The sequence below is a fragment of the Procambarus clarkii genome, chromosome 80, assembly GCF_040958095.1.
Source record: "Procambarus clarkii isolate CNS0578487 chromosome 80, FALCON_Pclarkii_2.0, whole genome shotgun sequence".
In the NCBI taxonomy this organism is placed as follows: Eukaryota; Metazoa; Arthropoda; class Malacostraca; order Decapoda; family Cambaridae; genus Procambarus; species Procambarus clarkii.
In genome coordinates, this window is record NC_091229.1 from 16,470,771 (window position 1) to 16,486,805 (window position 16,035).

The following is a 16,035-nucleotide window of genomic DNA, read 5'->3' on the forward strand; positions in this document are numbered from 1 at the left end:
AGCATCCCGTGTCTTCGGAGGAAGACAAGTTATTGTACATATGTGTAGTTACAGCAACCCCAAGTGACTGTGAGATATTTATTTATGGTGGTGGTAGAAATAAATATATAAAGCAGTGCATTAGTATCCCTTCCCCTTTAATTTAACTTGCGTTACGGAACACACCCCTTGAAAGCCACTACTAACTTGGGGCCGGATACCCAAACTCTAATAACATCAGAGAAGAACCCGGTTGCGACCCAATAGGGCCGTAACAATGTCTTGCCTACACAAGAATATAAGTAAGGATGTCACCACAAGTCACCAACAGTCTCCTGGTACCAACGACCATGATGCCATAAGTGGAGATACAAACAGACCTTGAGTTAGTTTCTTTCACCCTGATGCCCCTGTTCACCTAGCAGTAAAAAGGTACCTGGGAGTTAGACAGCTGCTACGAGCTGCGTCCTGGGGGGGTATGTAACAAAAAGGAGGCCTGGTCGAGGACCGGGCCGCGGGGGACACTAAGCCCCGAAATCATCTCGAGATAACCTCAAGAAGATATACACGACGAGGATATCAGTCTCCTGGACCCTGAGAGCACTGCTACAGTCACCTACGGGAACGTATCATCGTTGGAACGTGAAAATTACCTGTTTCACAGCATACAAAATAGCATAAAGGTAGGCAGGGAAGGAATACTGTTCTCTAGGGGGGCATGGAGGTATATCAGAGGTTGACCAGGAGACATAATGGAGAATTCTGGACAATGGTGTGTCTTAGGGTAATCTTAGGAGAGGTGGTCGGCCGTACTGTCTGGGGGCCGAGGTACCTTCACTGGTACACGAGGAAAGTACCGAGGTACCCTTCATCGACCGTGGTACCTGAGGCATGGATACCCCTCAGACTGTCCCTGGGTAATATGGAGATGGGGATCGTCAACACCTCTGACAGAACGTCAGGCCTCCCATACCCTTGGCAGATATCCTCCGCCCTGCCCCTGGCAGATATCCCTCCCTGCCCCCTGGCAGATATCTCTCCCTGCCTCTGGCAGATATTCTCCGCCCTTTTCCTGGCAGATATCCCCATCTTGCAGTCTGGGAGCCCCTAACAACCTAACTAGCTTACCAACGATGGCTTTAAGACACCTGTGAGAACACACACACACAATGTTGACCGTACACCGAGGAGAGCGTCGCCTAGAGTCGTGTAGCCTGCACGCTGCCTCTCTCACGCCTCAACACCAACACTCTCTTACACCACACGAACAACGGGACACGGCTACAATTAAATGTTCACGCCTCCCGGGACTATTGCAAGGTTGTGTGTGTGTGTGTGTGTGTGTGTGTGTGTGTGTGTGTGTGTGTGTGTGTGTGTGTGTGTGTGTGTGTGTGTGTGTGTGTGTGTGTGTGTATTCACCTAGTCGTGTTTGCGGGGGTTGAGCTTTGCTCTTTCGGCCCGCCTCTCAACTGTCAATCAACTGTTTACTAACTACTTTTTTCCACACACCACACACACACCCCAGGAAGCAGCCCGTGACAGCTGACTAACTCCCAGGTACCTATTTACTGTTAGGTAACAGGGGCATTCAGGATGAAAGAAACTTTGCCCATTTGTTTCTGCCTGGTGCGGGAATCGAACCCGCGCCACAGAATTTCGAGTCCTGTGCGCTATCCACCAGGCTACCAGGCCCCAGGTAGTGTGGTGTACAGGTTCCTGAGCCTACTGGGCTCTATCATAACTATATTTCAAACTGTGCATCGAGGCTGCCTCCACTACATCACTGCCTAATGCGTTCCATTTATTAACTACTCAGACACTGAAAAATTCTTTCTAACGTCTCTGTGGCTCATCTGGGTACTAAGTTTCCACCTGTGTCCCTTTGTTCGTGTTCCATACGTGCTGAAGAGTTTGTCTTTGTTCACCCTGTCAATTCCCCTGAGAATTTTGAAGGTGGTTATCATGTCTCCCCTTACTCTTCTGTTTCCAGGGATGTGAGGTTCAGCTCCCTTAGCCTTTCCTCGTAGATCATACCTCTCAGTTCCGGAACTAATCTGGTGGCATACCTCTGAATCTTCTCTAACTATGTCTTGCGTTTAACTAGATATGGACTCCAGGCTGGAGCTGCATACTCCAGGATTGGTCTGACATAAGTGATATACAAGGTCCTGAACGATTCCTTACACCAGTTTCTAAAGGTAGTTCTTATGTTGGCCAGTCTAGCATATGCCGCTGATGATATCCTATTGATGTGGGCCTCTGGGGACAGGTTCGGTGAGATATCAACCCCCAGATCTTTCTCTCTATTAGCTCTTGCAGAATATCACCTCCCAGATGGTACCTTGTGTTCAGCCTCTTACTTCCTTCGCCTAATTTCATTAGTGTACACTATCCTGAGTTGAATTTTAGTAGCCATTTTCTAAACCATTCCACCAGTTTGTCCAGGTCATCCTGTAGTCTCTGTCTATCTTCACCTGTCTTGATTCTTCTCATAATTTTTGCATCATCAGCAAACATTGAGAGGAACGAGTCTATACCCTCTGGAAGATCGTTTACATATACCAGAAACAGGATGGGTCCAAGTACTGAGCCCTGTGGGATCTCTCTGGTGACATCTCGCCACTCTGATATCTTCCCCCTCACAGTTACTCGTTATTTCCTGTTGCTTAGATGCTCCCTTATCCACTGGAGCACCTTACCTTTTACTCCTGCCTGTTGCTCCAATTTTTGTAACAGCCTTTTGTGAGGTACTGTGTCAAAAGCTTTCTGATTGTCCAAGAAAATACAGTCTGTCCACCCTTCTTTTTCTTGCCTAATTTGTGTTGCCTGGTCACAGAATTCTATTAGGCCTGTGAGGCACGATTTACCATCTCTGAACCCATGTTGGTGGTGTGTTACAAAGCTGTTTCCCTCCAGATGCTCTACGAGCCTTTTCCTCACGATCTTCTCCATCACCTTGCATGGTATACAAGTTAGGGAAACTGGCCTGTTGTTCAGTGCCTCTTGCCTGTCACCCTTTTTGTATATTGGGACTACATTAACTGTCTTCCAGCTTTCCGGAAGGTCTCCCGTTTCCAGTGACCTGTTATACACCATAGAGAGTGGCACACTTAGTGCTTCTGCACCTTCTATTAGTATCCACGGTGAGATTCTGTCAGGTCCAACAGCCTTTGTCACATTCAGCTCCAACAGTTTCCTTTTGACCTCCTCACTGGGTGTGTGTGTGTGTGCTACTTTGCCTCTGCCGTCTTGTCAGCTGTGTGTGCAAAGTTTCTTGGTACTTCTCGCCTGTCATTATATGTTTTAATTGGAAGACTCGAGACCCGAGTCATTGTAGAGGCTCAAGAGTTCTACCCTCGGCAGATGGAGAGACGAAAACATTATATTATATAATTATATATATATATTATATATACGCTAGCTGTGGTCTCGCAGGATAGTGGGCTTCGTTCGTTACTCACAATCGAGGTACCCGGGTTCGATTCACAGGTGGGACGGAAGTGGTTGGGAACATTTTCCTTTCACCTAATTTCGCTCCCCCTCCCCCTGTTGCCACTTAGCAGTAAATAGGTTCCCAGGACTTAGACAACTGTTTCAGGGCTGCTTCCTGCAGGTTTTGCCCTGGGCGACTCAGCCTACCCCATACACACACTCAGCCTACCCCCCCCCACACACACTCAGCCTACCCCCCCCCCACACACACTCAGCCTACCCCCCCCCCCCACACACACTCAGCCTACCCCCACACACTCAGCCTACCCCCCCCCACACACACTCAGCCTACCCCCCCCACACACACTCAGCCTACCCCCCCCCACACACACTCAGCCTACCCCCCCCCACACACACTCAGCCTACCCCCCCCCCACACACACTCAGCCTACCCACACACACACACTCAGCCTACCCACACACACACTCAGCCTACCCACACACACACTCAGCCTACCCACACACACACTCAGCCTACCCACACACACACACTCAGCCTACCCACACACACACACTCAGCCTACCCACACACACACACTCAGCCTACCCACACACACACACTCAGCCTACCCACACACACACACTCAGCCTACCCACACACACACTCAACCTACCCACACACACTCAACCTACCCACACACACACTCAGCCTACACCCACACACACCCTCAGCCTATCCCCACACGCACACTCAGCCTACCCCCCCCCACACACTCAGCCTACCCCCACACACACTCTCAGCCTATCCCCACACGCACACAGCCTACCCCCACACACACACACTCAGCCTACCCCCTCACACACACACTCAGCCTACCCCCTCACACACACACTCAGCCTACCCCCACACACACACTCAACCTACTCCCACACACTCAACCTACTCCCACACACTCAGCCTAACCCCCCCACACACACAGCCTACCCCCTCACACACACACTCAGCCTACCCCCTCACACACACACTCAGCCTACCCCCCCACACACACTCAGCCTACCCCCACACACACACTCAGCCTACCCCCACACACACACACTCAGCCTACCCCCCCACACACACTCAGCCTACCCACACACACACACACTCAGCCTACCCCCACACACACACTCAGCCTACCCCCACACACACACTCAGCCTACCCCCACACACACACTCAGCCTACCCCCACACACACACTCAGCCTACCCCCACACACACACTCAGCCTACCCCCACACACACACTCAGCCTACCCCCACACACACACAGCCTACCCCCACACACACACTCAGCCTACCCCCACACACACACTCAGCCTACCCCCACACACACACTCAGCCTACCCCCACACACACACAGCCTACCCCCACACACACACTCAGCCTACCCCCACACACACACTCAGCCTACCCCCACACACACACTCAGCCTACCCCCACACACACACTCAGCCTACCCCCACACACACACTCAGCCTACCCCCACACACACACTCAGCCTACCCCCACACACACACTCAGCCTACCCCCACACACACACTCAGCCTACCCCCACACACACACTCAGCCTACCCCCACACACACACTCAGCCTACCCCCACACACACACAGCCTACCCCCACACACACACTCAGCCTACCCCCACACACACACACTCAGCCTACCCCCACACACACACTCAGCCTACCCCCAGGTTGACACCTTAGTGCGGTATTCCCATGCAAGATAACATTAAAATTGCAATATCAACATGGCGCATTAACCCCATGTTGCGTAACTTTATATTGCAATGTTAACTAGGCATAATAGTTCTATACCATGTAAAGCATTAATGATATATTGCTTACCCAATGGCACTATATTACTGGACACCAACTGTGTATTAATCTTTCATAGAAAACGGCGAGTAGTGAGTAGGTTTTCCTCCCACAGGATTGACTCTGGGTGCCCCCCTATCCATGGGATGGGTGCTTGGGGGCCCCTATCCATGGGATGGGTGCTTGGGGGGCCCCCTTATCCATGGGATGGGTGCTTGGGGGTCCCCTTACCCGTTCGCTGAAGTGCAGAATTACCCTCAGATATGTACAAATGAATTATAAATAGAATCCGAATGATTTGAATCTCAGGTTTTCCAGCTATAGGTCGAGTGATTATCCAATCCTGGCAGAGATCTCTCATGAACAGTATGAGGGCCCCTAGAACCGTGAGGACCACTTCGACCCTGGCCAGTGGGCCCCTGCGTCAAGACGGCACTAATGTCAACATAATTGTAATGGATACTTTGACTGCAGGCAAAATTTGTTGTAAATAATTGGGGAAACCCATGATTTGACTGACAATATTTTTATACAGGAACAATTTCATGTTAAATATAATAAACGGATTTCGGATGATTCTACGTGTATTAGGTTGCAATTCAACAACTACAAGCCAGGCCTTGATATACAATTATAGCTACAAGCCAGGCCTTGATATACAATTATAGCTACAAGCCAGGCCTTGATATACAATTATAGCTACAAGCCGGGCCTTGATATACAATTATAGCTACAAGCCGGGCCTTGATATACAATTATAGCTACAAGCCGGGCCTTGATATACAATTATAGCTACAAGCCAGGCCTTGATACACAATTACAGCTACAAGCCAGGCCTTGATACACAATTACAGCTACAAGCCAGCCCTTGATACACAATTACAGCTACAAGCCAGCCCTTGATACGCAATTACAGCTACAAGCCAGGCCTTGATACGCAATTATAGCTACAAGCCAGGCCTTGATACGCAATTATAGCTACAAGCCAGGCCTTGATACGCCATTATAGCTACAAGCCAGGCCTTGATACGCAATTATAGCTACAAGCCAGGCCTTGATACGCAATTACAGCTACAAGCCAGCCCTTGATACACAATTACAGCTACAAGCCAGCCCTTGATACGCAATTACAGCTACAAGCCAGGCCTTGATACGCAATTATAGCTACAAGCCAGGCCTTGATACGCAATTATAGCTACAAGCCAGTCCTTGATACGCAATTATAGCTACAAGCCAGGCCTTGATACGCAATTACAGCTACAAGCCAGGCCTTGATACGCAATTACAGCTACAAGCCAGTCCTTGATACGCAATTATAGCTACAAGCCAGGCCTTGATACGCAATTACAGCTACAAGCCAGTCCTTGATACGCAATTATAGCTACAAGCCAGGCCTTGATACGCAATTATAGCTACAAGCCAGGCCTTGATACGCAATTATAGCTACAAGCCAGGCCTTGATACGCAATTATAGCTACAAGCCAGGCCTTGATACGCAATTATAGCTACAAGCCAGTCCTTGATATGCAATTAGCTACAAGCCAGGCCTTGAAACGCAATTATAGCTACAAGCCAGACCTTGATATACAATTAGCTACAAGCCAGACCTTGATATACAATTATAGCTACAAGCCAGACCTTGATATACAATTAGCTACAAGCCAGACCTTGATATGCAATTATAGCTACAAGCCAGACCTTGATATACAATTATAGCTACAAGCCAGACCTTGATATACAATTATAGCTACAAGCCAGGCCTTGATATACAATTAGCTATAAGTCAGACCTTGATATACAATTATAGCTACAAGCCAGGCCTTGATATACAATTATAGCTACAAGCCAGGCCTTGATATACAATTATAGCTACAAGTCAGACCTTGATATACAATTATAGCTACAAGCCAGACCTTGATATACAATTATAGCTACAAGCCAGGCCTTGATATACAATTATAGCTACAAGCCAGACCTTGATATACAATTATAGCTACAAGCCAGACCTTGATATACAATTATAGCTACAAGCCAGACCTTGATATACAATTATAGCTACAAGCCAGGCCTTGATATACAATTATAGCTACAAGTCAGACCTTGATATACAATTAGCTATAAGCCAGACCTTGATATACAATTATAGCTACAAGCCAGGCCTTGATATACAATTATAGCTACAAGCCAGACCTTGATATACAATTATAGCTACAAGCCAGACCTTGATATACAATTACAGCTACAAGCCAGACCTTGATATACAATTATAGCTACAAGCCAGGCCTTGATATACAATTATAGCTACAAGCCAGACCTTTATATACAATTATAGCTACAAGCCAGACCTTGGTATACAATTATAGCTACAAGCCAGACCTTGATATACAATTATAGCTACAAGCCAGACCTTGATATACAATTATAGCTACAAGCCAAACCTTGATATACAATTATAGCTACAAGCCAGACCTTGATATACAATTATAGCTACAAGCCAGACCTTGATATACAATTATAGCTACAAGCCAGGCCTTGATATACAATTATAGCTACAAGCCAGACCTTGATATACAATTAGCTACAAGCCAGCCCTTGATATACAATTATAGCTACAAGCCAGACCTTGATATACAATTAGCTACAAGCCAGACCTTGATATACAATTAGCTACAAGCGAGAAAACACTTACAGAATCCTTACTTTCTGAATATAAGAGAATCCTGAATTGCAAACGTAAAATCTATCACTGATTTTCTGTTGAGAGGCACACTTAATACACTGAAGGTTCGCGGCACACTTATACATCGTCGGCAGCCACACATACGCCAGGTGTATATATATACACAGACGCTTCTCGCCTCTCTTTGTATCTGCACAGAGAATACTTTAGTCCCTGCCCCGTGTCGAGGACTGAAGTATGCTTGCTAATTGGTCAGTGCTGCGTTTGTGGTGGCCTTAACAGCCCTCTACTGGGTCGTTGTGGTTGATTTGTGAGAGAGCCGAAGCCCGACACCACACCAAAACAACTTAATGAGAACTGAAACTGAGTCTCTGGGGTAAGACACTAGCTGGCATCTCAAGCAGCAGTTCGGTTTTCAATCAATAGATGGCGGGAGACAGCCAACCGGCCTACAAGGGCAGCCACGTCGCCAAAAACTAAGTAACGGAATGATACCTGGTTGATGGGATTCTGGGAGTTGTTCTACTCCCCAAGCCCGGCCCGAGGCCAGGCTTGACTTGTGAGAGTTTGGTCCACCAGGCTGTTGCTTGGAGCGGCCCGCAGGCCCACATATACCTGGTTGATGGGGTTCTGGGAGTTGTTCTACTCCCCAAGCCCGGCCCGAGGCCAGGCTTGACTTGTGAGAGTTTGGTCCACCAGGCTGCTGCTTGGAGCGGCCCGCAGGCCCACATACCCACCACAGCCTGGTTGGTCCGGCACTCCTTGAAGGAAACAATGGATAGGTACCTTGCTTCTCGGTATATTCACAGTTATACTGTGTTATACCCTTGGGGTTATACTCAGAACTATATTATACGTGATGTTTAGTCAAATAAGTCCTGGTGTTGGTTTGAATATCTCCACAGCTGTAAATAGGCCTACTACATACTACCATAGTCACAATTATCAGAAGTGGTGACGTAGGCCTATAGGCTTAGCGGTTTCATTAACTATCAAGAGCCATACAGAAACCTTTACAATGCCAGTCAATAAATTATAGGAAAATCAGAACAATCAAATCACAAAAACGTGAGAAAGTATTATCTCGCGATGGGCTCGAACCTGCGTCCCTGTCCTCCCCAGACACATGCACTAACGGCAGTGTCCACTCTACAATCCTTGTTTAACGGCAGAAATTTCCCCAATCATCTCCAAAGATGGTTTGTGAAAATAATATAATTCCCCTGCAAGAATGCCTCCAAAAAAACGAGGGGGTCAGAACTATAAATATACACTGAACGAGCTGTACAAAATGCAATATAGAAAAGGGATATGATCCTGACATACAAGATACTCAGATACTCAAGGGAGGTATTCCTTAAAATACGGGATTAAATTAATAACACCGTAACGTGGGGACAAAAACAAGCTATAAACACACAGGCAGAAGACAAGTCTTCCACACGAAGCCAAGAAGCAGAGGGAACGAACACCAATATTAAACAATAGGGTCTATCTCCCTCCTTATGGTTTAAAAACAGATGTGACAAGACAAAACAAGATCGATATTCATTACATTTGACGGACAGTTCTAATAGCGGAGACCAGCAGCTGAAGCCCAACTCTGTAAACTCTAAAGAAAACACTGATAACATCACACAGAGCAGAGATATAGACAGGTGACCATACTCACAATGACAGTAGACAGAGACGGATGATAATACAGAGACAGCAGAGAGAGAGAGACAGACAGATGATAATACTCACAGAGACCACAGACAGACAGAGACAGATGATAATACTCACAGAGACCACAGACAGACAGAGACAGATGATAATACTCACAGAGACCACAGACAGACAGAGACAGATGATAATACTCACAGAGACCACAGACAGACAGAGACAGATGATAATACTCACAGAGACCACAGACAGACAGAGACAGATGATAATACTCACAGAGACCACAGACAGACAGAGACAGATGATAATACTCACAGAGACCACAGACAGACAGAGACAGATGATAATACTCACAGAGACCACAGACAGACAGAGACAGATGATAATACTCACAGAGACCACAGACAGACAGAGACAGATGATAATACTCACAGAGACCACAGACAGACAGAGACAGATGATAATACTCACAGAGACCACAGACAGACAGAGACAGATGATAATACTCACAGAGACCACAGACAGACAGAGACAGATGATAATACTCACAGAGACCACAGACAGACAGAGACAGATGATAATACTCACAGAGACCACAGACAGACAGAGACAGATGATAATACTCACAGAGACCACAGACAGACAGAGACAGATGATAATACTCACAGAGACCACAGACAGACAGAGACAGATGATAATACTCACAGAGACCACAGACAGACAGAGACAGATGATAATACTCACAGAGACAGGAGGTTGGACAGACCACTGAAGGTACCATCTGGGAGATGTACCAGCTGGTTCCCGAAGAGATTCCTTACCAACACAAAGACACAGAAGTTTAGACACACATTCTAAATCTAAATCACAAGCTCACACTCTTCCTCAAAATCTCACATGAAAAGTTAGATTTACACACCAAAGATACATTTTGAGCGGCCAGATTAAATATTGCTCACAAAAAGTTATATCAACTCATAATATCTTATATACACATATGTTTAATATTGAAAATTAATTTTAGACCCAAAAAAAAACATATTTGAGAGTTCTGAATTAGGAAAATAAAGTCTAATTACAACCTAAATGCCTAATTATTAAGTAAGGGCTCTAATTAAAAGCTACTTGTTTTAAATGTATATTATAAGTTAAACAAAATTGAATTTTCAAAATCTAAAGTATATCTTCTAATTCAAAATTACGTTTTATAAAAAGTCATCTTCTAAATCAAAATCCTGTGTTTTGCTTCAAATATAAATGTGTTATTGATCAGTATTGTATTTTGTAATTCTAAATGAGCTCTAAATCTAAATAAAATGCCACATTTCAATATTGTGTGTTGACCAGACCACACGCTAGAAGGTGAAGGGACGACGCTGTTTCGGTCCGTCCTAGACCATTCTCAAGTCGATTGTGGTCTAGAATGGTCCAGGACGGACCGAAACGTCGTCGTCCCTTCACCTTCTAGTGTGTGGTCTGGTCAACATACTTTAGCCACGTTATTGTGACTCATCCCCTTCAATATTGCGTGTTTAAATTAATACCTGGATGACCTGACGGGAAATTACAAGGGTCAACTAGTGTTGTGTGCTGAAAATTACTGCAAAGCTTCTGAAGGTTTTCACGGAAGGCAGAATATTATATATATTATGTATACATACATACAGAGAGAGAGAGAGAGAGAGAGAGAGAGAGAGAGAGAGAGAGAGAGAGAAAAGAGAGAAAGAGAGAAAGTGTGTGTGTGTGTGTGTGTGTGTGTGTGTGTGTGTGTGTGTGTGTGTGTGTGTGTGTGTGTGTGTGTGTGTGTGTGTGCGTGTGTGAGTAAGAGCAACACAGACAGTTAACTCACAGGTTAAGGAGAGTCCTGAGGCCCAGGAATGAGTGGGTAGTGAGGTTGGCGAGGCCCTGGCTGCTCAGATCTCTGTAACAACACAACAACAACCCTCTCAACAACCAATTACCTAGACATAGTAACGACATCCAAGTTACAGATGACCTCACAGCACCATTCATCCATTTTAACATGCGGCTGAATCAAAATAGCAATTTTCTCAAAATAAATATTGTTACATATAAGTATACTTGTACATATTTAGGCATTGGTTAGGTTATGTGTTTAGGTTCTGTTAGCGATTATTTGGCTGCAACCCGTCCTCGACTCAAGTCCATTCCATCCAGCGGTCGACCCCACAGACGCATTCATAAATTTTTACATGCTGTTCATTCAAAACAGGTTTTTTTCAAATATAAATTAATATTATAATATATATTAGCATATTGTGCATATATAGGCATAGGTTAGGTTAGGTTAGGTGTTTAGGTTCGGTTGGCGATTATTTGCATTTGTAGTACGTGGGTGAAGCATTTATAGCGACGTGATTCGAACAAAACTCGTCAGTGAAGCACTTGTTCCGGAAGTGTTCGAACGAAATCAGTTGTGAGTCGTGTGTAAACCGTTTTTCATTCATAAACAGCTGGGGGTTTGGCGGGTGGATGGAATCACTTTTGGGTCTTTGTTTGGAGGACGGCCTGGTGGACGGACTGGAGGACGGGCTGGAGGTCGGGCTAGAGGACGGACTGAAGGACGGGCTGGAGGTCGGGCTAGAGGACGGGCTGGTGGACGGACTGGTGGACGTGCTAGAGGACGGACTGGAGGACGGGCTAGAGGACGGACTAGATGACGGGCTGGTGGATGGGCTGGAGGACGGGCTGGTGGACGGGCTGGAGGACGGGCCTGAGGACGGCCTGGAGGACGGGCTAGAGGACGGACTGGAGGACGGGCTAGAGGACGGACTGGAGGACGGGCTAGAGGACGGGCTAGAGGACGGACTGGAGGACGGACTGGAGGACGGGCTGGAGAACGGACTGGAGGACGGGCTGGAGAACGAACTAGAGGACAGACTAGAGGACAGACTGGAGGACGGACTGGAGAAAAGACTGTGATAATAAGAACGGATTGTTTACATTCAGGTGCGACTCGTAAACAGGAAGAGCGCGAAGCACTGTTCGCGAATAGTTGTACCGAACACAATTGTGAATCATGAATACAGTTTTTCGTTATTAAACTGGGCGTGGAGGGAGAGAGGGAGGAGGGGGGGGGGGCGAGTTGTTGGCAGGTGAATTAACGAGCAATTGGCCATTCTTTATGACGACGGGAATGTTGAGCAGCCCGGCCTCGCGAGCACTTTCTCGCAGGTGACGTATGAATTCCCATGAGACCAAAAACTGACATTGCATCTGTTGACATATTGCACCAGTTAACATTGCACCAGTTAACATTGCACCAGTTAACATTGCGTCAGTTAACATTGCACCAGTTAACATGGCACCAGTTAAAATTGCGTCAGTTAACATTGCACCAGTTAACATTGTGTCAGTTAACATTGCGTCAGTTAACATTGCGTCAGTTAACATTGCACCAGTTAACATTGCACCAGTTAACATTGCACCAGTTAACATTGTGTCAGTTAACATTGCGTCAGTTAACATTGCATCAATTAACATTGCATCAATTAACATTGCACCAGTTAACATTGCACCAGTTAACATTGCACCAGTTAACATTGCATCAGTTAACATTGCATCAGTTAACATTGCATCAGTTAACATTGCGTCAGTTAACATTGTGTCAGTTAACATTGTGTCAGTTAACATTGTGTCAGTTAACATTGCACCAGTTAACATTGTCTCAGTTAACATTGTGTCAGTTAACATTGCACCAGTTAACATTGCATCAATTAACATTGCGTCAGTTAACATTGCATCAATTAACATTGCACCAGTTAACATTGCGTCAGTTAACATTGTGTCAGTTAACATTGCACCAGTTAACATTGCATCAGTTAACATTGTCTCAGTTAACATTGTGTCAGTTAACATTGCACCAGTTAACATTGCATCAGTTAACATTGTCTCAGTTAACATTGCACCAGTTAACATTGTGTCAGTTAACATTGCATCAGTTAACATTGCACCAGTTAACATTGTGTCAGTTAACATTGCACCAGTTAACATTGCACCAGTTAACATTGCGTCAGTTAACATTGCGTCAGTTAACATTGCGTCAATTAACATTGCACCAGTTAACATTGCGTCAGTTAACATTGTGTCAGTTAACATTGCACCAGTTAACATTGCACCAGTTAACATTGTACCAGTTAACATTGCGTCAGTTAACATTGCGTCAGTTAGTATTGCATCAGTTAACATTGCGTCAGTTAACATTGCGCCAGTTAACATTGCGTCAGTTAACATTGCGTCAGTTAACATTGCGTCAGTTAACATTGCATCAGTTAACATTGCACCAGTTAACATTGCATCAGTTAACATTGCACCAGTGAACGTTGCGTCAGTTAACATTGCATCAGTTAACATTGTGTCAGTTAACATTGCATCAGTTAACAATGCAGGAAAAATACGATATGTGGTCACTTTCATTTCCCTCGTTAACATGCTAATCATTACAACATATTCCCAGCATGTTGGGCTCATGTTCGGCCAGAACATGAGGGAGAGAAAATGCATGTTCATTAATGATGATGTTATAGACCATATATTCAATAATTATAATAACAACAGGGGATGAACAAAGCTTAAATTGTTCATAAAATAACAGGGGATGAACAAAGCTTAAATTGTTCATAAAATAACAACAGGGGATGAACAAAGCTTAAATTGTTCATAAAATAACAACAGGGGATGAACAAAGCTTAAATTGTTCATAAAATAACAACAGGGGATGAACAAAGCTTAAATTGTTCACAAAATAACAACAGGAGATGAACAAAGCTTAAATTGTTCATAAGATAACAACAGGGGGATGAACAGAGCTTAAACTGTTAAAAAAATAACAAGGAATGAACAGAGATTATATTGTTCACAACACTAGAAGCACTCTATTGAACATGGTGTTAGGGCTGAGAGTCCTTCACTAGACCACATACTGGTGATTCTCACGACCACATAGTTATGTTGTACCTAAGAGCCACAGTTGCCTAACAAGCCGAGTTTTCGTGAAATATGAAAATTTTCCAACAACATTTCTCATACATGAAATGTTAAACTGTTCACTGTGTTATGTATGATTACAATTTTATGTTATTTGAGTCCAAACTAAGAGTAATTTGATTAAGTGGTCACTTGCTGAACAGCTGATATGATAATCAGCTGATATGATGTTGATGATATGATAATCAGCTGATATGAGCTGATGAAGTGATCTAATCATCTGTGGCTGGATTAGATGAAGACTTCACAGGCCAAACACTATCTTCAATAATCTCTTATCTACGTCTCACTACACAAATAATTATAATAATCGAGTGATAATCACACTTATTAATATAATTGCACTTTTGTAGAGCACAAAAATATTTTATATCTCCCAACAATTATCATTTAAAGTGACCTTGCTGTGTATTAAGGCTTATCAGGTTCAAAGAACATATAAATAATATGCAAAAATTGCTATAAAAACACTATGAAACATTTACCAATAAAATATGATTATTAAATTATTACTATTTTGATCAAATCCACAGCAGCCGTGACGAGGATTCGAACCTATGAGTCAAGGTATTCCCAGATGGACGCTCTAAACCACGACGCCAAGACACGGACAGAGGAATTGTAACCCCCCCCCCCCTCGGGAGCCTCGAGGGTTAAAGTAGTTCCTCCAGGTTGCTATTCTTTTGACTATGTCGTGGCGTAGTGGTTCAGGGTGTGCATCTGGGAATACCCAGGGCATTTAGGTTCGAATCCTTATCACGGTTACTGTGGAATGTCTCACTGATGTATCACAGCCCAGTCGCCTGTTGTGGCAGTACTTATGGTAACGACGAGCACCATAGTACATATACCGACATACGACACGACAAGAAAGTTGAAATCGGTACTATTGAAGTTGGACAAACCGGGAAACGATTTTCTACTTATGTTGCAAAGACAAACTAACCTAACCTAACCTTCCTAGGCCTAATACACAAGAGGCCTACAATAGTACATATGTGTGCTATACTAAGCATAGAAAAAGTTAAGCTTGTTTTTCAGCTTAATTTTATCCTGACTCTATAACGTGAATAGTACCAAATTCTACTATCTAATTGCTTAGTATGTCAATATTTGTACTATTATGAGCATAGTTACAAAAACTACTATCTAAACAGGAGGATGGCTTGTGTATCACCATAAAGTGATTTATCTGAGAATTATTATTATTATTTTTATAAATCCACGAGGGCTTTGAACAGGATTCGAACCTGCCCGCTGGATCCAGACCCGCTCTAGTCTATCCAGCGCAAAGGTTCGATCCCACATCACGGCCCTTATGGCTTTGCTCATATGACATATCACGGGATTGTGATTTGTGTGTGATTATTGGGGTAGTTACAACCTTGCAATTGTTATCATTGATGGAGAGGTAGTT

General features: G+C 44.6%; 1 protein-coding gene across 1 annotated transcript in view; it reads right to left on the bottom strand.

The window, feature by feature from the left end:
* The window catches only part of LOC123746243 (G-protein coupled receptor GRL101), a 172,761-nt gene that overhangs the window by 74,116 nt on the left and 82,610 nt on the right, over window positions 1–16,035 (bottom strand). Inside the window, exons 10-11 of the mRNA XM_069315055.1 lie at window positions 10,356–10,471; window positions 7,967–8,190 (exon numbers count right to left, since the gene is read on the bottom strand). Coding sequence (XP_069171156.1) covers window positions 7,967–8,190; window positions 10,356–10,471 — 340 coding nt within the window. The remainder of the gene's footprint in view (window positions 1–7,966; window positions 8,191–10,355; window positions 10,472–16,035) is intronic.